The sequence below is a fragment of the Castanea sativa genome, chromosome 4 (assembly GCF_040712315.1).
Source record: "Castanea sativa cultivar Marrone di Chiusa Pesio chromosome 4, ASM4071231v1".
NCBI classification, from domain to species: Eukaryota; Viridiplantae; Streptophyta; class Magnoliopsida; order Fagales; family Fagaceae; genus Castanea; species Castanea sativa.
The window spans coordinates 17,505,547-17,532,354 of NC_134016.1; the positions used below are offsets into that span (position 1 = coordinate 17,505,547).

Below are 26,808 nucleotides of genomic sequence, written 5' to 3' on the forward strand. Positions count from 1 at the left end.
AATATCACTTGTTGGGAAATTTAGACCTCGGTTGATATAATTAACAAGTTTTAAACCCAAGTTATTAATTAGATTTATTATGAATAAGCTTTGTTAAAATAAACTAAAATAAATATCATGTCAATATCATGCACAACGGAATAGTAAATAAGCAAGATATGATGACCTAGGAAAACTAATGAAATAAACTAGTTTCACAGTAAAAAACTTGGGGGAAAACCTTCTTGAAAAATAATCCACTATAATAAAGAGAAGTTTCAAATCTAATACAAAACTTTTGTCTCTAGACTTTACAATCTTCGTAGATGAACTTACAGTAATAAAGTGCGTTTTGTCAAAGGATTAGCCAATATACATTACATATGTCTCTAACAAGTTTCACATATGTCCTAACAGATTTGGTATGACTTATTAATCAAATAGATTATTAAATGGGTCATTTGTATTGATCTTTACATAATTTGTTAATTAAACGAGTTAAACGTATTGAGTCTGGTTGACCTGTTTAATAAACATGTCGTATTTGGGTTGAGGATTTCTGACACGTTTACTAAACAGGTTGGGTTCGGGTCAACTCATAGAGCTGAATACTTATGACTTGGCATGACACGAATCCAACCTGTAAACACAAATTGCCACCCCTAAGCTAGGCATTGGGGGTCAAGCACAAGTTACAAGCTTGAGCTCACAATATTTGAAGATTGTTATCCAAATTATGGAGATCACCGATTACAAGCCCAAAGTCTTGACTATAACAGACAACTACACCCCCCTCATAATGGGCCTATCATGATTCATGACTATGATGATAAGTTGGTTGAAATAAATAAACATTCAATGTATACAAAGACCTACCTTACATTCAAGTGTTCCACTAACCTAAGCATTGGAGTGACTAGGCTGCTTCCACTCTAAACTTTCTTTGTTCTTATAGGTTTCCATTTGGCTGGTCAACCACCTAACAACTAATTCATTACTAAAAATCTTTTTTTTTTGAAATGAAAAATAAAATTATCTATGTTTGATCTGTCATATGATTCAATTTGTTAGAAGCCTTTCCACCAATTTTACTCATGTTCCTGATCAGCTAGTTTACCTTTTAATTATATTACCTGCTTTAAATGTGGCTTATTTAGAGGACTCATGACTTAATAAGTCATGTAACTAAGCTTCAAAAAAAAGAAAGTATGTGACTGAAAAACATATGATTATATTATGAATGGTCACATGATAAGTTGACTCATGATTTAATAAGTCATGGTTACATTAGGAACATTCATATAATATGAGTCGACTTATAAAGTAATAAGTACATTCTCAAAAAAAAAAAAAAAGTAATAAGTTGTGCAATTAAAATGCATTTGATTTTATTATTAAGAAAAAAAAACCTAGATTTCATTACTTAGATGCCCTAAATTAGGTTAACAATGTGATTTGAAAAAAAAAAGTTCACAATTAAATTAAACACATAGTTGCACTGATAAAACACAAATATTATTATCTTTTTTTTTTAAATAATTAAATTAAATGCAAGAATGTATTTTATTTTTATAGATATTGTTGAATTTTAACTTACCTATGAAGTCTATTTTATGATTATTGCTCTTTATAATCAGATCAATATAGTAATTGGTTTTTTATTTTTTATTCATTTTTTTTATGGAAATATAGTAATTGGTTTTTATCAATTAAATTTTGGTGAAAAAATTTTGTATCTTTTTTATTTAATAATTAAAAAAATACTAATTTTTTTTTTATTTGATAAACATACGCATATATAAATATATATTTGATAAAAAAAATACTAATTGAATTAACTGTATATAAATTTTGGTGAGTTTTACACTAATGAATAGTTTGGAAACAAGTTGAATTTCACAGGTTCAAAGAAGATTCTTTTCTCTGGATCCGTGTCTATTACTAACACTATGCCGTCTTTAAGAAGTCAAAAGAAGGAAAGATAAAAATAAAAAACAAAAAATAATTTAGCCACCACCATTCGGTCCATTCCGAACTGAATAGGAAATAGTTTCCAAACTACCACGCATCCATCACCAATTAAATAAAAAATATACCTCTGCGGCATTTTCTACAAAATTTTTCACAAATTGAGAATTGCTGAGGTAGAAAATGACACTAGTAAGTTTAAAATAAGAGTAATGCTAGGGATATAAATTTTTTTATAAATTGTTGATGTAGTGAATAATTATTGGTAAATAAAAAGATAATGTCAGTAATAGGTTTAGATGAAAACTAATAAAAAATTGATCACATCAATCGTTTGTAAAAATGTTGTAAGGTATTATTCGAAAAATAATTTCAGCTCTAAATAAAAATAGATAAAAATTTATTTACGTTACAATTTGTAAAAATATTTTAAAATAGTTTATGATTAGAGCATTACTAAGAAAAATAAGAAAATACTAAATTTAGAAACTATTTTATATATTGTTAATATGACGAGTGATAATTAGTAAGTAGAAAAAAATAATAGCTAGCTTAAATAAAAACTAGAAAATTTTTTTAAGTAATTTGTAAAAATATTGTAGGATATAGTGCGTTAGATATCATTAAAATAGTGTGTAACTTAGCATTGAAAAAAGAGAAAAGAAAAAAAAGAGCAGAGCAGCTGACATGTTTGAACATTGACTTTAGTTGTTCAGTGAGTCTCCAAGAAGCCAAGCCAATATTCCGTGAAAACCCACGCTTCTTCTTCTTCTACATATACACACATACCCACCACCGAACACCAACCAATAATACCCATGAACATAAATAAGCATTCCGTCTTTCCATGTCGCAATCATCACATATATATTCGAATTTTTATTAACTTGTTCATATTCAAACAAAAGTGTGGACTTTCAAACACACACTTTCCTCCATCGTCAAGTTCCTCCACCAACACCAACGCCTCTTCTTTTGTTTGGTGATCTTTGAAAGAAATGGGAGCTTTGTGTTCAAGGAGTTCAAAACATGACCATGATCATAACAATAAATATGCTAAAGCAAAAACTGGTTCAACAGCAACTGTGAAGAAGAACAATAGTAGTAGTTTGACTAAGCTGCAGGTACAAGACTCGAAGCAGGAGGTACAACAGCCGATTGTTGCGCATTATGAGATAGATGGTACAGGTACAGGTGGTGCTGCAGCAACAGAAGATGATTTCTATGATGGGATTCCTCGCTACAACGCCGCCTCTCTCAAGTCAAGATCAATACGCTCTAAGCAAGCTGCTGTTGCTAAGGTACTTCTTCTTCTTCTTCTTCTTCTTTTTGCTATTTGTTGAATTCAACAATATGCCATCTGAGTTTTTCTGTATGTTAGATTTTTATTACCATTATGAAATAAAATTGGAAACAACAATACAAATTTGTAGTGTTGGAAGGGTCGCTGCCAAATAGCTTAACTGCTAAAGTCATGCGCTCTCACTTGCATGAAAAAATGCAATCATCATAAACTAGACGCCATATCTTTAAATAATCAAAAGATTTGTCAATGAGCTATAGCTCAATTGGCGCCTATAAGTTTAAGGCCCATTGGGTCCATGTCTAACTTATTAATAATAAAAGAAATTATTGAGTTGGAAGGAAAAAAGAAGAAAAAGAAAAAAGTCATACGTTTTTGGGGTTTAAATGTGTCCTTTTAACATTGTCTAGCAGTCAATCATGCTTGTCAATGAGCAATATGCATCTGGTATGCATATTGCATTGCGGATAGTATTTTTCCCCAAACCGGTTTGAGTGAAAGTTCGTCAAACCAATTGTGTAGCAACTTGAAAGACTATCCACTATACTTTTAGTCATGTGACTTGTTTAAATGATTATGTGATTTATCTTATAAGCTGCCACATAATAGGTTGGAGGAATCTCCTCTAACTTGGTTTAGAGGAAAACTTTGTTCATTGCAAAAATACAACCTGCTGGTTGTTGGCCTGTTGCTGTTTGCTGCTTTTGACTTCCTTTGCTCTTAGAGCATACTTCAGAACTTTAAAAACAATAATAATCATAATAATAATTTATACATTTTGATTCCGTTTAGTTACTAAAGTTAACAAGATATTCTAATTACTTTCATAGTAAAAGAGCCTATAGTAAGTGCTGTAATATTTCAGGTCTCGGAGGTGAGTTCACGTTTAGGCAGGGCTGGAACTCTTGGGCTTGGGAAGGCGGCAGAGGTCTTGGACACACTTGGGAGTAGCATGACAAATTTGAATTCTGGAAGTGGTTTTGTTTCTGTTGTAGCAACTAAAGGAAATGAAATTGGAATTTTATCGTTTGAGGTTGCAAACACTATTATGAAAGGACATAATCTTATGAAATCCCTATCAAAAAGAAGTATTAGGCAATTGAAAGAAGTGGTGCTTCCTTCGGATGGTGTGCAAAATTTAGTATCGGAAGATATGGATGAACTCCTACAGATTGTTGCAGCTGACAAGAGGTGGATACTGGATGAAGTGTCTAATGCTTATGATAGCCTTCCATTCTGTGGTTGATGTTGCTTTTAGTAGTTTCATTTTACCATTTCTTTGTTTTCTTAAACTTTTATCTTAGAGAAATTATATTATGTTTACAGGGAGGAGTTGACAGTATTTTCAGGGGAGGTGGTTCGCTTTGGAAATCGTTGCAAAGATGCTCAGTGGCATGAGCTTGACCGTTATTTTGAGAAGTATCATAAATTTCACTCACTTATTTGGTTTGGCTATGAAGTCACTGTATATGTCAGATTGAAGCACTGGTCTTACTTGGTGACTTTCTGTTTTTTCCAGAATCAGCAGAAAGCTTACTCCTCAAAAGCAACTGAGGGACGAGGCAGATTCAGTGATGCAGCAACTGATGACATTGGTTCAGTCTACAGCTGTGAGTATCATCCTTTGTTTTACCAGGGAGAAAGCACTTTTGTTTGTTTAGAATGGATAATTGGCCTTTTTTGAATTAGAAAAAAATATTAAAGAAATTGGATGAATAAATTTTGGTTTCACATATCGTTTGAATAATTTTGGAAAGGAAATCAGTGGCATAGAAAATTGGTTCATCTGTTGTAAATACGCATTCTTACTTTGCAAGTATATGTGAAATGCAGTAACAGTTACAACGTTTTTGACAATCTTTTATTATTTATTTTAATTATATATTTTTCATTATTGGATTCAATAATTCTAGATCATAATTTGATCCTCAAGGAAGACTAGCAATGGCTTTTGAACTGGCTACACTTGAGTTCTTGAATTTAGCATCGTAGATTCAAGTCTAATGATTTGGTGGATGATGGGTGGTTTGACAGGCCAGTTAAGGAGGTAATTTTGACTCAGAAATGAATAAGGAATTTAGGATAGAATTCAAGGTCCAGATAGATTTCTCTATTGGCTTCTGGCATGGTTTATGGTGTGGGAAGGCTCCTTTACAACTGTTTTTCCTTGAACTATGTGGCAATGGACAATGAAGCTATTGTTGGAGACTATATGCATTGTGTTGATGGAAGCCTTTGCTTTAGGCCTAGCCTCTCGAGTTGTGAGAGTATTTTATTTATTAGGTTATGTGTCCTTTGTCAGGGGTTTAATCCCTTTGTCCACTTTAGGGTGTGGTAGGGATTAGGGACCTCTAAAGCATGTTTTGGGCTTCATTGTATAACCTTTTTTTTTTTGGGTAGTAAAATTATTAACCAAACCCCCCCCCCCCCCCCCCCCCATCCCCCACCACAAAAAAAAAGAACAAAAACCAACTGCCTCTTAGGTGGATTGGACCGATTGGTACCTTCCAAGCACTTCTGTGCTTGGGGTACAAGGAGTGGAGGGGTTCGGGTTGTAGCATTAGGATTTCTAATCAATATAAAAAAAACAAAAGAAGTTAAAATCTGTAAACATATGTGAGAAGAGTTACATTCTCTCTTCCTGCCTTGATTAGGGTTTTATTACTTAAATATACTTTGATTTTTTGCAGCTGAAATTGAAGGCCATAATATAGGATCTTTGTGATTTTATTTGAGTCTCCAGATTATAAAAAATGTTGTGTGCTTAGTGCTAAATTATTATTAGTTCAAATATTAAAGGAGAAAACTCTTATGTATCTTTTGGTCTCAGGAATTATACCATGAATTGCATGGTTTGGATCGATTTGAGCAAGATTATCAGCGTAAGCGTCAAGAGGAGGATAAGTCACTTGCCAATCACAGAGGTGATTAAATTTCTGAGATTTTTTTAATATAAAAAGTTTAAAATGCAGCATCTTATTTCGTGCAGAGACATAATGTTTGTGAATGTTACTGTTAAGAGTAGTAAATGCTGGGTTTCTAGGTAATGAAAATCTTCTTGAAATATTTTAGACTAAAATAGAAAAGTTTATTAGTATTTTTACATTGACTACCTTATGGAAAAAAACTGGAATTTCAGTTTTTGGTGGTAAGAATTGGAAAAGATGATTTGACCCTGAGCATGAAAGAAACTTGCATTTGAATTGTGGATGTGTTTTAAAGAGACTGGAAAAGATGTACATTAAGATTGCCTTTTGTCATTTTGACGCACTGTGCCTGTAGGGAGGGTAAAAAAAACATAAATGCAACAATTATAAACACCAAGCAAGTGAAATTTGAAAGCTATAATAATCAGCCAGAAAAACCCCAAACATTTAGCCAAAGGGTAATTAAAGCTTAATACAATAATTTGGAATGGAAAAAATTACCCTTACTAATTACTACTAGTACTGTGGATAGTTTTTTGTGAACTGTACTGATACAGTATTTTGCATGGTATGGCCCTAATGTAGTACACAAAGGATTTCTGCTTTTATCAAATAATAGTAAGTGTAGGAAAAAAGAAAGAAAAAAAGTTTGTTCTTTTGCGCCACTTCTTTTGGTAAAAGTTTTCAATGACTTGGAAAAGCAAGGCATATAGTAGATTGGGTCCATTAGGAACCTAGCGTGAATGGAACTTGCAATGAAAATGTCAATGTTTCCTAAAGAGATGGAGAACGATGTAAGGTAGGATTGTCTTATTTGAAAAAGATTCGTACCACTAAAAAAATGTTTTATTGCAAATGAGGATTCTTTACTATGTTGTTGGTCAGTGTGGTTTTTCTTTAGTTGACTTGTGCATAAATTTTGGTGGATACTCTATAATGAGTTGCCATGTTATTTGTTAAAATTATTGTTGGGGTTAATAGTGAGCTAGAAGAAAGAAAGAGAAAGCAGAAGCACATAAAAATTATTGTGGTTTGGTTTGATGGCCTATGTCCACAGCAAAATGCCCTCAACATCTACATATTTGCTATCGTGAATTATTGTGTTGCAATGAACCCATTGGATTTATATAAACAGACTAACCTTTGGAAATTGTGCAAGTTATAATGTGCAGTACAAATACAGCGGTACAAGTTATATAGGTACATTGAACCCTGATATCTCTAACATTATTATTGACAACACCTATTGTTGGGGCTGAACTATTTTGGATTGTTAATTTATATGATAACTACTGTTTTGCACTTCATAATATTTGTGGTTTAAAAGGGTAAAATGCACTAAGACCTCCTGTGGCTTGATGCTTTTGTATCAAGTTCCCTGGGGTTTTAATTCTTCTAATGACACTTGTGGGTTTTGAGTGTTCTAATTAGGTCGTTCCATCCATATGTTGGTAACAACCATAATTCTTTGATTTATGGGCTAATATAAACACTTGAATTGTTAATAAATTAAAAAAATTTATACACACTTTTTTTAGACTGTTTTGTGCATGCTCAAAGGCTTTTATAGTCTAATAGTTAAGTTTAAAGGGACCAAGCATCAAACTTAAAAATATTTTTGAGACATGTCATTTAAGAAAATTTCCAACTCCAACTCCCCCTTCCCACTCTAATGCATCCCCTTCTTCGTCAGTCTTTTTTTAGTTTAATCTTATTTTGTTTAGTAGTTCCAGATCAGCTTCCCACTCCCTTTTCTTTATCTTCTTCAATTTTCACTTTATTTTCTATATTCTTTTTTCCATCTACTGGGGTTCTTTAGAAGACAAAATCAACCACCTAAATTTAAAGGAAATAATTTGTTTTGTACGTGAACTCATATATGGCTAACGTCAAATAAACTCATTCTTAGTTCTAGGTTATGAGCAATTGACCTAGGATTTTAAACATAACAAAAGACTATTTTAACTTTTTTTCAGCCATTGTTAACTGCTTGTTTTATTCTTTTATCTTTTTCATGTTTCATTCATTTTCAACACAAGATACATTTCCATTGCCAGTAGTATTTTCTATGGACAGTTGTATTAGAGAGTCTGGAGTATGATTTCAATCTGTTGAGTGCGCATGTTCATGTGCATCTGTGTAGATGAGTTATAATTCATTATGTAGTAAGTTGGTTAAGTTATTAATTTACTAAATAGCAATCAGTTTTTAGAATCTTTCTTTATCATGTAGGCGACAATGTTGCGATCATAAGGGGAGAAATGAAAAGCCAAAGAAAGCAAGTAAAAGTTCTAAAGAAAAAGTCCCTCTGGTCCAGAAGTATGGAAGAGGTAACTTTGTATTACCAGCTTAAATAGCTTTTCTGGAGACAAATTTAACTGAATGTATATGCCAAAATACTATTTTTATTGTCATGAACAATTCCTTTATTGGGTTATTTGGCCATTATATATCTGTTGGTGTTGCTAAGATACTCTTTGTAAGGGAATGTTTGCATTATTTGCATTTTAGACCAATTCCCAATCTTGACTTGCTTTTTTCACACTTTGAAAGAGGTCAAAGTTGTCATTTTCATTAACTATTATCTCCTTCCTTGTCCAAACTTGCTCTGTATCTCTAAATCTCAGCTCCAGCAGCCCATTCATAATTGAAGAAGACAATGTGCCATGAGTTCTTGATGCAAGGAGCCCCAAAGTCATTTAAGATTTTTTTTTTCTTTGAATTTAGTTTTTAATATTGAGGGTTTTACAGGATTTAATTAGGTACTTTCCATATTGTTGTAATCCATGAACCCTATTAAACTAGTGCTCTTGTAATTGTTAAAGGCAATAGAATTTGATTAAGAAATTGATGACTTGAGAATATGCTCCTCTTTTGTTTGGTGGTGATGCCAAACACCCCAAGGTGGTGATGTCTAAGGTTTCCAGGCAGAATCTAGGTGGGGAAGTCTAGGGTTTGTCCTGTTTATCTCTTTCGTTCCTCACTTATCTCTAATTTTCCTATATTTTCCTGAATCAATTATAACTCAAATGGCCATTCCTCCTTCCTTAAAAATGGTTGGAGGGTGAGTTCATGGGTTCAAATCCCATTGGGTGTGTGTGTAACTTACCAATTAAAAAAAAAAAAACTGAAGAAGAAAATGTGCAGAGGTCTCTCTAAAATACCCTTTCTCAGACCACAAAATCCATAGAAGATAAAAAGATCCAAATGTGTATGGTTTGAGCAGTGGTAACTGAAAGAGAGGAGTTGATTATGAAAGCATAAATGTCCCTAAGATTCCACAATGTTATAGAGATGTGCAGCATGAGACAACAGCTTGTAACAACTATTACTATGACTGAGAGGAAATGCCAGAGCAATGAGTAGACAAAACAGTTAAACAGAGGAGTGCGTCAGAGAAAATGATGTCAGGTGATGGCATTTAGAGAGTATTTATACTTAGGCAAAGTAGTAGGAGGGAGAGAACAAGGAGCTGAGTTTCTTACAAGGACAGAGTCCACATGCAGACGAATCAGGTTGTGGAATGCCAGGGGTGGTGTCACACCCCACAGAAATCATACAGGCCTGGTGCATTACATACGGGAAGGATCCATTAAAGAAGACAGAATACACACACACACACACACTTGTTTTTTTTTTTTGGGGGGGGGGGGGGGAAGGAAGATTGTGAGGAAAGTGAAATGAATTTAAAGACAGGACAGATTTAGAGCCAAGATAGTAACTTTTGCCTAATGAAACCTAATAGAGAGTATTTAACAACATATTATATGTTTGTATCTTTGCATGTTTCGTTGGTTGGTTGGTTGGTTGTAACCCTTTCTCTTTTCCGTAGTGCTTTTGATTTTTTTACCTCTCATAATTCAATGGCTTTTTTTTTTCCTCTTAAAATAAAAATTAGAAGAAGAAATAATTAGATAAAGCCGAAGAATTTGATTGAAAGGTACAATACTTTGGATTGCAGGTGATGGAGAAGCTTGTAGACATTGTCCAATTTTTACATTTTGAAATACATAATGCCTTTGGCAGTTCTGGTATGTATGCATTAATCTTTAAATTATGTTTAAGCTTGCCTCACCTATTGTTTCATGTTAATCTCCTTTACCCTATGTTTGGATGGAGGAAGAGGGAGGGAGGGAGGGAGGGAGGGTAGAGGAGAGTAGGGGGAGTGGAAGGTGGCTGAAATTTCCCTCCCTCCCTCTCCCTCCGTTCAAACATACCCTTAGGTAATATGTTGTCCAAACCTCTCATATGTTTTCTGGAAAGTTGGGTTCTGCAAGGTTGAATTGGCAAAGAGAAAGAAAAACTGCAAATATCTTGCACAGAGCCCATTACTCTGAAGTTCCCTGAAAGCTGATTCAAAATTCAGAAATTTTATGAAAACGCCTCAATTTTTGTGCCATAGTTATCACCAGAGTATTCTAGCACAGAACTCATATGATTTCTTATTTGTTGGGAGGTTTAACTCAGTTGCTATATTTTGCATGCAGACAGTACTCTTAATCTAGGTTCACTTTATTGTTAATAATCAATTAAGCAATTAATATTTAGCAGTTAAAAGTTTGAACAGAAAGTATTAATCATGATTCTATGTTCCACATTTTGCAGAAGGTTGTGAGCCGGCAGATGAATCTCCTAGAAGTCATCGAAGACTGGGACCTTCTGGCCTTTCATTGCATTATGCAAATATAGTGATCCAAATTGATACTCTTGTGAGTTTTCTGTTTCACCTTTTCTATTTCAAGATTTCCTGAAAACATGATTAGTTTTGAGTTTATAAAGATGAGGTTAATTGTAGCAACTGATCATTTCTGATATCTAATGGGATATCTTACTAATGAAGGAAATGTTTTAAGTAATTTATAATGAATATTTAAGTACTGTTTTCAAGAAATTGAGAGATTGGATGAAGGGAAATTGTGAATTTTGATAGATGAAAATTTATAATAAATTTATAAGTAGATCTGGGTACTGTTTCCCAGAAATTGAGAGAAAAGATCATAAGATGGAGAAAAAATGTGAATTGTGATAAAAGAATAAGTACATTTGCACTGTTAGGGTGTATGAATCTATCATGAGATGGGTGGTAAAAAAGATCTTCCAAATCGAATCTAAGAATTTTGAGTGCATGCTTGAGGAAGGTGGTTCATGTTTATCTTGAGGATAATTGAAAAAGGGAAGGGTTTTTATGTGATTGGTTGGGTTGGGAAAGATGGAGCTAAGTGGCTTCTGTTCACAGTGGATAGTTTTTTATTGCACAAAACTTTAGGTACAATTCGTTAGATGTTGTACCTTTGGTTCCCCAATTAAATGCAACAATGCGACCGTGTTGGTCAATGTAGCCACCCCACCCCACCCCACGGTGGGTTTTTTGTAAGTAAGCTTAGCCCCATGGGGAGGGGGAAGGGGTGATTTAAACTAGTGACCTGCTTTGTAAGATATGGTCCCTGACCAATTGTGCTACCTCTTGGGATACCATTGAAGAATTATTGGGCGCTAATCATAACATAATAAACAGAGCAGTAGACATTGAGCGGCTAATGGGTTTTCAGGTGAGACATGGAGACAAAGTATGGGGAATCTCTTATACCTTCTTTGCAGATGCTACATCATCTCTTTTTTGGAGCTGAGATTAAACATATAAGAGTTCTTCATTGTATTCTACTCCTACTATGCTTTAAGCAACCATTGACTAGAAGATGAACTTGGGGAAGAGTAAACGGATTCCAGTAGGAGATGTAAGAGGGGCAGAGGAAAAGGCCTGCTGGTTTGGTTGTAAGGTATTTATTGACATATGTCTCCTTTGGGCTTATGGCTTGTGTCTTCTTTCAGGGCTAGATCTGTGTGGGATGCATTATTAGAAAACTGTAAGGAGGGTAGCAAAATCAACAAAAAGTCATGTCTCTAAGTGGGAGAATCACCCTAATTACAAGTTCTCTCTCCAATATGCGTACTGACTTCATGTCTCCTTTCACTATGCCAGTATTTTTGGATAATCTAAATAATGAAGGATTTTATTTGGGGAAGAATTAGAGATGGCTACAAATGAGGCATTGAGAGCTTCTACAGTTGGTCTTTCCATGGAAAACTATTTGGCTGGCAAGGCTCCTCCAAAAGTTATCTACTTTTCTTGGGCTGGAGCTTGCAGGAAAATTCTTATGGTTGATAATTTGAGAAATAGATGGAAGATTATTGAAAATTGGTCCTATATTCCTAAGAAAAATGGTGAATTGGTGGATCATCGCTTTTGCTAGTGCTCCATCCCAAGGGACTTAAAATGTTTGTTAGTATTTTTGTTGTCTGTCATTGGATGGGCTATGCTGGGCACAGTGATTGAACCTTTTCATTGTTGGAGTCCGAGTTTTGGGGGATGTTGGAGGTAAAGAGTTTGAATTTAGTACCTTTGTGTCTAATATGGATGATTTGGATGTATAGGAATAAGAGGACTTTTGCAGGCATTGAACTGCCTCTCCATAGGATTAAGCATTTGTTTTTGAGAACTTTATTCCAGTGGATGTATACTGAAGGTGGTGTGCCTTCTTGTTTTCTGATATTTCAAGATTCTTTATCTGTAAATTTATAATCTTTGGGGTACATTTTGTTATTGGAACTAAGCAATCTCCATGGGACTCTAGTAGACTGTGTGTACTTACGCTCTTTGGTTATCTAAAAAATTCAATCACTTATTCCACATCCACCCCCTCCCCCCCCCTCCCCAAAAAAAAAACACACACACACACACACAGGTAGATTAAGTTAATGGAAGTGTGTGATAGGTAGTGAAATTCTAAGAGGTGAATCAAGAAACCTTCTATCAGTACTGAGGGAAGATGGCCGCATTGCATTTCAAAGGACAGATTACTTTTTACAGAAAACTCATCTTGCATATGCAATTATCCCTTCTCTGCATCATTAGGCCTGTCTACCAACAAATTATTGTTGCATCTTTATCCAGCTGCATCATTCCGGTTCTTTGATCAAATGGGTTAATTTACTTGACTAATAAAGGGCAGGGCTGGACCACTAGCCAAACTGCCTTGTCCAAACTGAGTCCAATGGCATCTGATTTTATTTAGTGTTTCCTCTTGTAATTTGTTAATCTGTCTCTATGCCACTAAACTTCTAATGTTATAAAGATTTTCATTTAGTCAGCTTTGATGGATTCAGGTACTCCGGTCAAGTTCTGTAGCTCAAAATACAAAGGATGCATTATACCAGAGCTTGCCACCTAGTATAAAATCTGCTCTACGCTCCAAATTACAATCTTTTCATGTTAAAGAAGAGGTATACTATTATTTGGTGGTATTTTGTTTTACCTTGACAAGATATTGAAGTCTCTTTTGAGTAGGTAACTCATCTTCACAAATATGTAGTCCCCCCCCCCTCCCCCTTTCCATGCCACACCTACTGAGAAATCAAATGTAGAAGGAGGGGGGGAAATATAAATTTATATATATATATATATATATATATATATATATATAAACTCTTTCTTTCACATTACGTTGCATAGAACAGTTCTTTGAAGTTTGAACAGAATTTCTCTATTAAATTTTCTTTTGATTTTTTCCTGCAGCTCACTGTCACAGACATCAAAGCTGAAATGGAGAAGACTTTGCAGTGGCTTGTTCCTATTGCCACAAACACAGCCAAGTAAGATGGCCAGCTTTTCTGCTAACGCCTTCTATTAGTGGCAATTTTCATAGCCTTAGTTTAATAGCTTCTCTTTTTGTCTAATGATATCAGAGCCCATCATGGTTTTGGTTGGGTTGGCGAGTGGGCAGGCACTGGGTAAGTAACAATCATAACCTTCTTTTCCCCTTTCCTTAATATGTTGTTACTGTTTCCTTTTTATTATGGATAAAATTCATAATTTTCTTTAATTTAGTTTCATAAGATATGATTTTGCACTCATACAGTTCTGAGGTAAACCGGAAGCCTGTGGTGCAGACTGATTTGATTCGAATTGAGACATTCCACCATGCAGATAAGGAAAAAACTGAAGCCTATGTACTCGATTTATTATTATGGCTTCACCATTTGATCAGCCGAAGTAAGGCTGTTACAAATGGTGGTGGCATGAGACCACCCATTAAGTCTCCAAACAGTAAATCCCACCCAACGACAACCGAGCAGCCCAAGCAAATGCCAACAAATGGCCAGTCACCTATGCTAACAACTGAAGAACAGGAGACGTTGCAGTGTGTAAATAAGAAAAGACTGACCCCAGGGATCAGTAAGAGTCAGGACTTCGATCATGGGAAGACCGAGTTAAAAAAGCAAAGCAGGCTGAGCAAGAGTTGCAACACCTCCCCAACAAGGGGAAGCAAGGAATTGTTGCCTCTTAAGAGAATTTCTTCTGGGCTTCCTCTCATTGTTCTTGGTGTTGAAAAGGAGCAGGCATTGGATGTCATCGACAGAGTGGACGTGCTTAGATAATTTACCAAGTATAAATCACCTTAAAGTTGAATGGAGTAGAGTCATATATGGATAAAACAATCAGTCTGATCATGTAAATGCATTGTATTATGCAGTGTACATGATATTTTTGAGTATATGTATAAATTTCTTAGCATGATTTTAGGTCCTCAAACCTCAGTGTGTCTTGAGTAAAATTGACCTCTTCTTCTATAGGGATTTTTTAATTTTTATTTGTAAGTTTGTTATTCTTTTATTTTATTTGAACTATCGTTGGGTTTTCATGATGAATATCCAAAAAAAAAATCCCATGGATCATGATAAAAGCAAACCAATGAAGAAAAGGCATTAAGTACTGATTGTTTTCTTGGTCCTTGAAATAATATCCAGCAAGAAAACATGGGAGAGAGAATATATACTATATATGCCTCATAGAATTTTGGAATGAATTTTTCTTTTCCCTCCATTCCAGGGCAGGATTAAGATTAACCCAGCCGCGGATGAGCCTTTGATTTATTTATTGCAGAATAGATGCTCAACTCATGGATTTGGCCATTAATTTTTTTTTTAAATTCAAAATAAAACTCTAAACTCTACATCCTCATTTTGAGCTTTGTAGTTAAACAGGCACCTTTTTTTAATATTTTCAACTGAGACAATTAATATTCAAATTTCCCTCTATATTGTTGTAATTTAATAAAATTCAAATTTAAAAATTAAAAAAAAGGCTCTGCATCCTTTCTTTATTCTTATCATATGGTAGTAATTTAATTTTTTTAATTGGTAGAAAGTGGAAGTTATTTTATAGTAGGACTTTACTCTTTTTTGGTAATACAAAATTTACATCGATGGACCTGGATGGACGATTTAAGCGTAATGTTACAGTTACAAATTATTTTAAACATTTTTGCAAAATGTTGATGTGACAAACTTCTTGTTGGTTTTCATTTAAGCCCACAATTAATATCATTTTTCATTTACTAATAATCATTCACCACATCAGCAGTTTGTAAAAAATTTTGTAAAATAATTTGTATCTCTAGCATTATTCTACAATTTGGATTTTTTTTTAAATAACTATAAAATCCAAACTATATCATTAGTTAGCCAAAGTTGTGAGTGTTGTGTGAGTGAAGAGAGGAAAGTTGTGATTGAGTGAAGAGAGGGTGTGAGCCGGGTAAGGGGGGAAAAAGGTCCCAGTTGGGACCTACATGACACGTGGACGGGCTAGGGACCAGTCATGACAATCGAGTTTAGTAGACTCGATTTCCATTCAAGAAAAATTGAGTCTAATATACTCGAGTTGTCCAGGTGGCGACCAAACCAAACCCAAAATCGAGTCTATTAGACTTGATTTCTATTAAAGAGATTTGCATAATCAGGCACGTGACAAAGCTTGAGGTGGTGGGACCAGATGGAAACTCGAGTTCTTCGGACTCCATTTTGAAAAACGAATCCAATGAACTCGATTTACAGGTGGACCCTTTGTCCACCTCAGCTACTGGCGCAATGGAGAAATTGAGCACAATGTACTCGATTTATAAACCCAAATTCGATTCATTTGAACTCAATTTGTTAGAAACCAAATTAGTTTCAAACGTTGGCTAACTAATAATATTGTTTGGATTTTATAGTTATTTTATAAAAAAACGCCCTACTATTTCAATCTCTAGAATTCGGAAAAGGGGAAAGTGCAACTCAATGCTCATGCATGCTTATCCTTGTCAATAACTGAGGGCATCTACGGGCCTACCTTCTCTTTCTAGCAAATACGACTCATCTTGATGTGGCACCTTTTGGAATGTATTGTGTTCTATATTTGTCTACGGTTATGGACACAAGTAACATCACATCATATATTGAGTACTCGTAGTATATTTGTTAATAAATCATTTTAGAAAGTTTTTAATACTACTTTAATGATAAATATAAAAAGTTTAAAAAAGTCAGTTGTACCACCACATAACTCTTGGCGTGACGGTCATTCTACAAATACAAATTTTTTTTTAAAAAAATCAGTTGTTTTTTTCATTTAAATTAAAGTCTAATTTTATGTTATGTGTCTCATTTGTCTACTTTTTATCATGTCTCATCAAAACTTTTTAATTTTTATATCAAATAAGTTAATTCAGTACAAAATATGATGAATCCAAATAAATAAACTATAAGAATCTTAATCATGTATTTAATTTAAAATATCTAAAATTAGAAGAATAAAGAGCTTCTAGAAATAATTCAGATTTGTCAACTTTTTATATAATCCTATAAACAGTCGTTATTTATTAAGTAGAAACTTGAACCATAATATACACATTCATATATCTAAAATTAGAAGAAGAGAAAATTTGAAAGATTATGCTTTCCCATACCATTTGTTTGTTCAACTAAAAATAATTTAAATTTATCAACTTTTTACATAATACTATAAACGGTCGTTATTTATTAAGTAGAAACTTATATATGGTGTGTGTGTGTGCGTTTTTTTTTTGTACATGTGCATATGCACGCGGTTCTAAATTAGTTTACTATTAAAATGAGTTCTTGTAATTAGAATACTATTATTTTTATCTGGTTCATCACTAATATTATAATATTTTTGGCTAAATTACAAATTGTGTCTTTTAGTTTTTCTTAAAATTTAATTCAGTCCTTTAATTTTAATTTCATTCAGTTTAGTTCTCTAAATTTTAATTTTATTTAATTTAAGTCTTCCATTAAAAACAACATAGTTTTTTTTTTCAATTTCTTTAATTAAAAAATCCATAAAAACTAATAAAATTAATTTTATAACATTAACAAATGTAAAGAACAATAACACAGTACATACACATTCAACAAGAAAAAAATTTCTTTACATAGATTCAACAAAAAAATTCTTTACCCAATTCACAATTCAATTAAAAATTTTATCCAAAACAAAACCACTCAAATCTCACTCTCCACTATTATACACAAAACAAAACAACTCTCTCACTCTTTGAAGCTCCACCTACAATAATCAATCTTATTTTTAATGGAATTTAAAAGATGGTGATTCCCAATTAACTTATTGCAAGATTTTGGTGGAGGACCAATTACTAGTATAATCCTTGCTTTCCAGTTCACATAGTTTGGGAACCCAAGGTTCCTTGTGAACCACTCTTTTTTCTCTTGGTTTTAATTTAAAATTCTGGGTCCAGGAGTGTTTGTGATGGGTTGATCTATACTTCGGGCCGGTCATTTGGGCTAGAGGGTTGATCTTCAAATCAGATTTTGACGAGGATCCAGTTAATTCTTTGGCAATGGAGAGTGGTGCTAAAGTTTGACGTGTTTGTGAATTTGAGGAGATATGTTGGGGTTTTGGCTAAGAGGAGGTTTTCATTGATTGAGTTTGGTTTTGGATTGGGATTTGAAGCTAAGATTAGATTAGGAGAATTCATTTTTTGGTCATGGTTTTTGATTGCAGGTTTTGTGATTTGAGTTTAAATCTTCAAATGAAAATGATTTGTTGTCTTTTCCTCTTCCTTGAATGAAGGTGGGTTTTGATTGTTGGTTCTTTTCACCATCAAGTTTTTTTTTTCTTATTTGTTTACTAAGAAAGTTCTTGGACATGTTCTTCAATTTCAATTTTTTTATAAAAAAATTTAGAAAAAAAACATTTTTTATTAGTTTTAAAATTAAGAAACTTAAGAAAAGTTTAAAAGATGTCATCTCATTACACCTACTAGCTATCCACTTGATAGATAGTAACAGAAAGCCTGAATTGAATAAAGTTACAAGTTTAAAAACAAAATTGAACAAAATTGAATTTTAGGCAAAGTTAGAGAGTGCAATTTGTAATTGAACTTTACTTTTATTATGTATCAATCAAAACAGGGTATGTCAATAATTAGGAAAAATATTGTGTCTCTTAGACTTATTGCAACCTCTATAAAAATGAGAAACAAGGTCTTGGAATCAATTCTACTAAGCAAGATTCGTGATCCTCTTATGATGATAAGCTAGATTCATGATCCTCTTATGATGACATTTTGAAAGGTAGCTTATGCATCAACTAAAAAAGCTTTCACTACAAATCAACAAAATGAAAGTTGAGGAACCAAGTTGAAAAAATTGAAATGATAAAAATTAAAAAGAAAAGAGACCAATCTTAAACCTAAATGATGCAATTTAATATTGGAACTTGTCAACGGATGTCTAAGGTATGTGTTAATGAACCATTTTAAGAAATTTTTAATACTATTTTCATGGAAAATATAAAGAATATAAAAAAAAAAGTTAATTACTTTTTTATTTTCCCATAAAAAGTTTCTAAAAACAGTTTATAAATCAATGCCTTTAGTTTAACTTTTCCCTTTATTATTTAGCATAAAAAATGAAAAATGTCATGGATGCTCACTTCTGCAAAATCATTTCTTCCCCACATTTGTAAGGTTTTTTTTTTTTTTTTAACCCCTTCAAAATAAAGTAGTTTTAGGACCACTTTTTTTTTTTTTGGGTTACAACTATGATATGACAGATTATGAGCAGTTGCATATCACTTCTTCACCGTCTGTTGGATCACTGTTATGGCGAAGTTGTCGGTCCTAGTCCTAGATTTTCTCATCAACATCAACATAGGGTAGAGAGGAATTTCCTGAATGAAATGCAAACAAACTCCCCAACAGTCCAAACATGGAAACTTAACAACATATTGTTTGGCAACAGATCTTTTTCTACATGGCTTTTTTCAGCCGTGATTTACTATAATAATATAGTAATATTCGCTTTTAGTTAACGTAAGCATTAGCATACATATTTGGCTACTAGCTAGCTATAAGCCAATACATCCAATACCAAATCCTCTATTTTATTGCTTTATTTTCTTTGGTTTAGTTTTTTGTTGCTTTGTTGTACTCCTGCTTCTTGGTACTATTCAAAAGAAGCAAAAAGGGCATACAATTGTATTATTGTTACTTCACTTTTCAAACTTTCAAGGGAGAAAGGACGAGTGACAAAGAAAGAACCATGAGCCATGGAAATGCCTATATCTTTGTCGTGCTTTTTCTCTTCTTTTCATGGCTTCACTACTGAAGAAGAAAATTAACATCTTTGAATGCATATTAAAGGAGGGGGGGGGGGGGGGGGAGAGAGAGAGAGAGGGTCATGATTCCGGGGTTCTTTTTCTTTCTTGTTCACCAAGCAAACCATCTTTTTTAAAAACTCTTTAGCAAGTAGCAACATGCCAACAAAATTTTTTGTTCAATTCCAATATCCATCTTTTTGTGCTGTACATTTTTTTATTGAATCCCCTCCTATTCTGCATTTCTCTAGAAGCATTTTCTCTATCTTCTATACCCTGCTACCGAAGAGACCAATATATCTAAATTCCACATCATAAAATAGAAAACCCAACACCCAAAAAACCAAAAAGAAAAAGGTTGTGATCACCTATTGTTTCTATGAGATATACACCTTGGTGTGAAATCACCCATTGCCCTCCTTGCCTATATTTTATCAAGGCCTAAAAACAAAATTAGCCATTAACATCCCCAGCTCTTTTCCTCAATTTGCCTTAACCGCCTATTTTGCAACATTCATAGCCAGGGTGATTTATATAGATCCTGGCATCCTGTTGTATGGGGCTGAAAACCCATAAGATAAAACAATATGAGAATTGGGTTTTCTTCAAAATTGTTTTTTATATTCACTTGTCCTCCACAAAAATTCTGTGAATGAAGTCTCAAAATCTTTTGGAATATAGCTTCAAACCAACGACTGAGATGGAGGCAGGATCCACTTGCAAGGACTTGTAAGCATGTTCTAGCTTTTTGCTAATATCATAATCTTGGAGAATGTCAATGATACCAAAATAAAGAATCACATCAAAGACCTCCCCACCACATTGTGAAGTTGTTGAATTGCTACTTTCACTCCCACTCCTTGAATGCTGATCCAATCTAACCCTTGGCACCCTCTCTTCTGCTCTAGCAGGCATGTTTGCCCCTAACCTGATAGGTGGTCCCTTGGAATATTTGGGTGCAAAAAGAATTCAAAATTATTACATGAACTATACAAGCACCTATGAACATGATCATCATCCAAATCAAGTCAATCATAGGCATAATCATCACTCTAACTATTGCTAAAGTTCATAACTTAAAAACTCATAGTTCATGCCTACCTAATATTTTATTTCTCTAAGTGAGCATCAAAGCAAAGCCTAGAAGAGCTAGACTTTGAAAGGCAACAAAGTAAATTCTCACAAACTCAAGAATTCAAAAATTACTATACAATTACCTTGATATGTGAAATTTAAAATTTATCAAATAGACAAGAGAGAGAAATTCTTTCCACTTCAGGTGGCAACAACAAACATTTGCAAGTTGCAACCCTAATTGCTCAGTCTTAATGGAAAACAGACCAAACTATTCATAGCAAAAGTTTTGTTTCTATCTAGGAAAGCATGGAGACCCTATAGAGACCAGTTGCCTATGAAAATATTCAGAATTACAACTACAACTCAAGTAACTTTTAGTCACTAAGATGAAATTTCATAGAAATGGATTATCCTATACCTGAGTACAAAATGGGAGGAAAGAAGGGTGGGATATAAATATACCAGCCACAAATTTTATTGCTTATTGTTATTTTTTAGATCGAAGAAATTTCTGCTTGTTGAACTTGAACATGAGCATTGGGTCCATAAGCACTAAAGTTAAACATGTGGCACATGCATAACAGTCAAGGAGATGTCATTTATGGGCCCCAACATAATATTTTCTAATACCAAGAAAAGTGATGTACGTAGGCTAAATCTCTCTGGTACAAATTTAGTATAAGATGTAAAGAAAACATAACCCTAGAATTCAATCCTGAGACCGAACTAACAATAAAGAGAAGAAGCTATATTAAAGAATAACACATACTCGCCAACAATGATCCAATCACTATCTTGCAACTCTACTTTGCTTATTAGATATCCTCTCTTATCATGTTGCGTATCACTTTTGCCTGAAAAAGCTCAAGACACAGTAGTTAGAAAATCTTAATTGCCTAACAAATATCTCCTGAGTATTGTTTTTAATTCATGGTGACAAATTACGTGAATCCAAATTAAATGGTGACATCTTCATCTCATTACTTGAGTAATCATCACAGATGTGAACACCTATTAAAAGACTGTAATCCATGATTGTCTCTCGTTCCAAGAATTCATAGTCTCTATCAATTTGCCTGAATAAAAACCATGACATAAGACCAACTGTCAAGCATATTATAGTTGGAGCACACATACTCCACATCCACACTCAAAGGGAGGGGCAATAGCAAAAAGAAATGCTTGTAATGAAATAAAGAAATAAGATTACGTCCAACACATCAGAATTTACTAGACAAGTTCTTGAAACCATGATCGTTCCAAGTGAAACACATAATTTAGATCAAGGTCTTTGAGTGTAGTTGTCTCATCTATTTTCCCCTCAGGCTTATAAGTGGTACGGCCATAAGAAGAACCTTTGAGGTTAAACCATTTGTGGATTCGGTACTCCGAACAAAAGAGATTACCCATCACGATGAAATGTGTTTGATTAAACTAAATATAAAACATCATCAAACTACAAAAGTAATGGAAACACCAAACCAAAAAATAAAATAAAATAAAAAATCATTCATTCAAAACCAAATACCTTATGACCACCAACTAGTTTGATACAATGAACGCCGTAAAATTTCATTACCAAGGAATTCGTGTACTGACAAAAATGTTGGTGGTAGCTTGGAAGCATGCTAATAAGCACCTGCAGAAGGTTACAAACTAATGGTGACAATCTATTGACCATGGATTCAATGTATTTCAAAGCTAAGAATGTGAGAATTGGAAACTAGTATATGAAGACAATTGCTTGTTGTCAATTCTACCATAATAATGTATACTTTTCTAAAAGTTTTCCAGTTGCATGTTTTGTTTAGTCTCAAAATTGATTGATTTTAAGAAGTCCAAGGGGGCTGGCAATGGACCTTAACTTCAGATTTCTTGATAGTTTTGATCATAAACCGATCATCCTGAATAAGGTGGAATACACTTCCACTTTTCCCAAGAGAAGACAACTCCTTAAGTTGCAAATAGCAGGTATGTAATCCCCCGCATCTATTCCAAACATTTCCCTCAAATGTGTAAATACCAAACAAACTTTAACTAGTTACCACCATTTGATAGGAAAATCATCAAAACATGCAAGTTTCCAATACAATTGTGAACCCAACCAAAAAGAAATACAAGTGTAACACAATGTGAACTAAACATAAAAAAAAAATGCAATACCTAAACACCATGGGACAATTATCCTTCCATTTGAAGTCCATTGATTAATGTGGCAGCGTACACTTGGATCCTTCATGTGGAAACCTTGTCCAAAACTTTTCCATGGGATCAAAATCCCCTGGCCTAAGTTCCCTCACCATTGAAGCATGCTTTCCAACAATGTATCTGCAAGCCAAAAAACAAAAACAAAAAACTACTATCAATGCAATTACTCCAACACACTAAATCATAAAAAATCATAAATGAAAAAAAAAATTAAACAACAACAAACAATATTAATTAAATCCTAGTCCCAAAATTTTTGGTGTTGGCTAAGATCTCAATAGACTAGTGAAGGCCAACCACATGATTCTGTAAGACATACTATTTTACTACTTCCTAAATTGACAAAAAAACAAGTATGTACCTAATACCCATTTGGAGATTGATCATCAAATCGTAGTTCTTGTGTCCCTTGGAATCCTCCTGACCCGGTTTCTTAACTTCCTCATCATTAGTCATCAAACCAAGACTCGGGAGTGTCTGCCAACCCCAATTTCCATGATTCACACACTGCTCTTCGTTCCCATCCTTATAAAACATAGACGCAACCTCCACATTATCCACAATATCACAAGTAATATCCCCAGCCTCAGCATCCAATTCCCATATACAAATTCTAGGGAATGAATTCACATTTTCCACCACATCCATCGAAGACCTTTTCCTAATAGCGTTCACATTCACAATATTACCATTACCTTTTGGTTTCGAGACCCCATTTTCCCAACACATATCGAACTTATACCCAATGCTCAAACCCAAAACCCCATTCCCAGAAATAATCCCATTCTTCCATTAACCCTCATACTCATTCCCATTGCTCCACATGTACCTTCCTTGACCATCCTGCAAATTCCTTTTCCAAAACCCTCTATAGATATCCACATTGGCATAACACTTTTCACCATATCCATGCTTTCGATTTGCAATCCAAGGCCTTTTGTAAGTTTGACCATCGATTCCAATAAAAGTACCAAACCCATCCATTTTCCCAAATTTGACATCACTTTCATGGGTAGCTCTTGATGGCCATGAAAGCTTCCCTTTCCCACTCACTTTCCCTCTTCTCCTTTCACCTTCGTACATGCACCCATTTGACCACATATATTTACCATGACCGTGTGGCACCTTCCCTGAATATGTTCCATTGTATAAAACTCCATTTGGAAGTAATTTCTCCACGGTGGTAGGAGAGGCCGTGGGAGACGCACCTCGACCCAGTTGGGGATCGAGTCCAACCAATCACCTGACATGGCTGTGGTACCACCAACTCCACTTCTTCTTCATCATTTTCTTCGTATTTTTTCTTGTTGTTGTGTTGTTGGTCGGAAAGAACACTTAGGATTGTCTCTTGCATATCTGCTCTTTTTTTTTCTTTTTTTTTTTAACTTTGGTTGTGTTTTTGGGATTTGTAGGTGTCAACGAAAACTGAGTATGAAATGCATTGGTAAAAAAAAGAAAAAAGAAGTGTATTTTGGTTTTGATTTTGAGATTTAGGATTTGAGAATTGAAAACAGAATCCTTGTACAATTGCATAAACAAAGAAAAACGGAATAAATAGTAGTACTAGTACTAGTATTTCATTTTTGTTAGAAAAATACTAAAAGAAAAAACAGCATTGGGTATAGATGGTATGATACTAGAGTAATACAAGTATGACTATCTACCATAACTGAGAAAAGTAAAAAAGAAAAAAAAAAAAAAAAAAAAAAGGGAAAGAGAGAGTAGTGTATAATTCTACGGGTCCGGCTCCCCTCCCATTTGAAATCCTCTTATTTTCTCCTGTTTTTGTCTAAATGAGTGACACGTGGCAAATGACACATCCAAATGTTAAAACCCACCCATGTCAACTATGGTTTTTCTCTCAATTTTTTGGGTCTTTCTTTCCGAGTCTCTATCTGCCTCTTTCTAGCTATCTCTCCCACATTATCACCGCCACCTAAAAATCAAAGGAACCAAGATCAGAAATTGAGTAAAAGTGAATTCTGAATGCTAAGAGAAAACCCAAGATTTTTTTTTTTTTTCAATCTCAATATACAACTGAACTTGAGAAAAGCAAAGCATGGAGGAATGAAAATCAATTGAAGTAGTTGACGTTGAATAGATTTAGCCATTCGGTGATAACGTGTTGGGTCTTTAATAGTCCAAATCAAAAAGAAATATATAGTAAATTATGCGGTCAAACAATTGCTCAAAACAATAGGAAAAAAAAAATGATAAAACAAAATTAAAGAAATTTAAAACAAGAATGGAGATAGAACAGATGATGGTTTTACATGCAGAATGAAAATGGCTTTACAAACAGAGGACAATAATTTGCACACCCACCTTGCACAATAGAGCTTCCTTGGCTTTTGGCAGAAAGATATTTTATTCTTCTTTCATTTTCTCATCTATTGTCCTGCTTTTACCTCTTTTTTTTTTTTTTTTTTTTTTTTCCAGAAAGTAATGATCTAAGCACCTTTGATTCTTAGGCGAGTGTGATGGTGTTAGAGCATCCACATTCATTTTTTTTCAATTCTACCCTATTTTACCATCTAAAAAGTCACTTTATCAATTATACAATACCATTTTTCACTACACCCAGCATCAAAACTTCTATTTTCCAATTCTACTCATTAAAATAATATATTTTCACATTAAAATATACAAAAGGTTTCTCAGTGTTCCAAAAAAGAAAAACCCAAGAAACAACCACGCCACCGGCCAGCAACCACCACCACGCCACTGGCCAGCAACCACCATCACAACCAAACTCACCACCAACAACAACCACAAAAAACAACTACCGATACTCAGAAAAACAACCACCTCGGCACCACCCCGAAATCACAAAAAACAACAAAAAACAACCCCGAGACCCACCGATACACCACCTCGGCACCACCCCAAGACCCACGGCGGCTGAGTCACGGCGAGCATGGCACCACCCCGACCTGCCACATCTGCCTCCACATCAAACCCGAGCGCCACCAACCCATGAGACCCACGATCCACGGCGATCTCGGCTCCACCCCGATCCACCACCACGGCACCACCCCGAGACCCACGGCGGCTTAGTCACGGCGAGCACGACACCACCCCGATCCACGGCCACGGCACCACCCCGATCTACCACATCGAACCATGCTCCACCCAATTTGAGACCCACGGAGGCTTGATTCAAGGGAAAATAGAGAAAAAAAGGAAAAAAGAAAAAGAAAGGGAAGACAGGGACGAGAGAGGGAGAAGGATTGAAGAGAATCAGAGAACTGAAAATGAAGAAAGAAAAAAAGAAAGAAAAGATGAGAGTACCGGTGAGAGGGTGAGAAGATAAAGCAACAGTAGAATTAATAAAATAATAATATTTGGTTTTACAATTGAGCTACAGTGTGATTCTACATTTAGAATCACACTGTAGCTCAATTGTATATTTTTTTACAATAGTTGTATTTTACACTTTTCAATGGAGCTGATGTTTTGAGCCTAAATGGTATAATTTCCTTGCATTTGCCATATGCCCTCTTCGTTGCTGATGCTCTTAGAGAGATAGGGATAAAAACTTAAGAGAAAGGGGCAAAGAGAGAGAGAGAAAGAACGAGAGAAACTGAGAAAGAGAGACCTAAAACATTGAGAGAAAATCATAGTTGACGTGGGTGGTTTTTAACCTTTGGATGTGTCATTTGCCACGTGTCACTCATCTAGACAAAAAAGGAGAAAACATGAGGTTTTTTTTTTTGAAGAGGAAACCATCCTCACATTTCATTAAATAGAAATTGAATCACAATACAAAGCCTCCACAGCTGGGGGAGGAGAATTTTCAAACCATACAACATCCTCTAGGAGATCCTTAGCATATCTAGCTAAAGCATGGGCAATAGTATTAGCGCTCAGTTTAGTAAATAGAACCTGCG

The 26,808-nt window shown here is 34.4% G+C and overlaps 1 protein-coding gene and 1 pseudogene across 1 annotated transcript; one reads left to right on the forward strand and one right to left on the reverse strand.

The window, feature by feature from the left end:
* Window positions 1–2,724: 2,724 nt before the first annotated feature.
* LOC142631586 (protein PSK SIMULATOR 1-like) lies at window positions 2,725–14,949 on the forward strand. Its single transcript, XM_075805783.1, has 12 exons — window positions 2,725–3,248; window positions 4,116–4,441; window positions 4,577–4,669; window positions 4,770–4,860; window positions 6,081–6,174; window positions 8,410–8,507; window positions 10,139–10,208; window positions 10,783–10,886; window positions 13,342–13,458; window positions 13,751–13,827; window positions 13,921–13,965; window positions 14,094–14,949. Exons 1-12 carry the CDS (start codon window positions 2,946–2,948, stop codon window positions 14,611–14,613), a joined length of 1,938 nt encoding a protein of 645 aa, XP_075661898.1. The 5' UTR covers window positions 2,725–2,945; the 3' UTR covers window positions 14,614–14,949.
* A 4,803-nt stretch (window positions 14,950–19,752) lies between these two features.
* LOC142632301 (phosphatidylinositol 4-phosphate 5-kinase 2-like) lies at window positions 19,753–25,404 on the reverse strand (annotated as a pseudogene).
* Between the last annotated feature and the right edge of the window lie 1,404 nt (window positions 25,405–26,808).

Excerpts from the sequence above, each read along its gene's own strand:
- LOC142631586 (XM_075805783.1), top strand. The coding sequence starts at position 2,946 with ATGGGAGCTTTGTGTTCAAGGAGTTCAAAACATGACCATGATCATAAC. Across the intron at positions 8,508-10,138 it reads GGTCCAGAAGTATGGAAGAG|GTGATGGAGAAGCTTGTAGA; the intron begins GTAACTTTGTAT and ends TTTGGATTGCAG. Across the intron at positions 13,828-13,920 it reads ATTGCCACAAACACAGCCAA|AGCCCATCATGGTTTTGGTT; the intron begins GTAAGATGGCCA and ends TAATGATATCAG.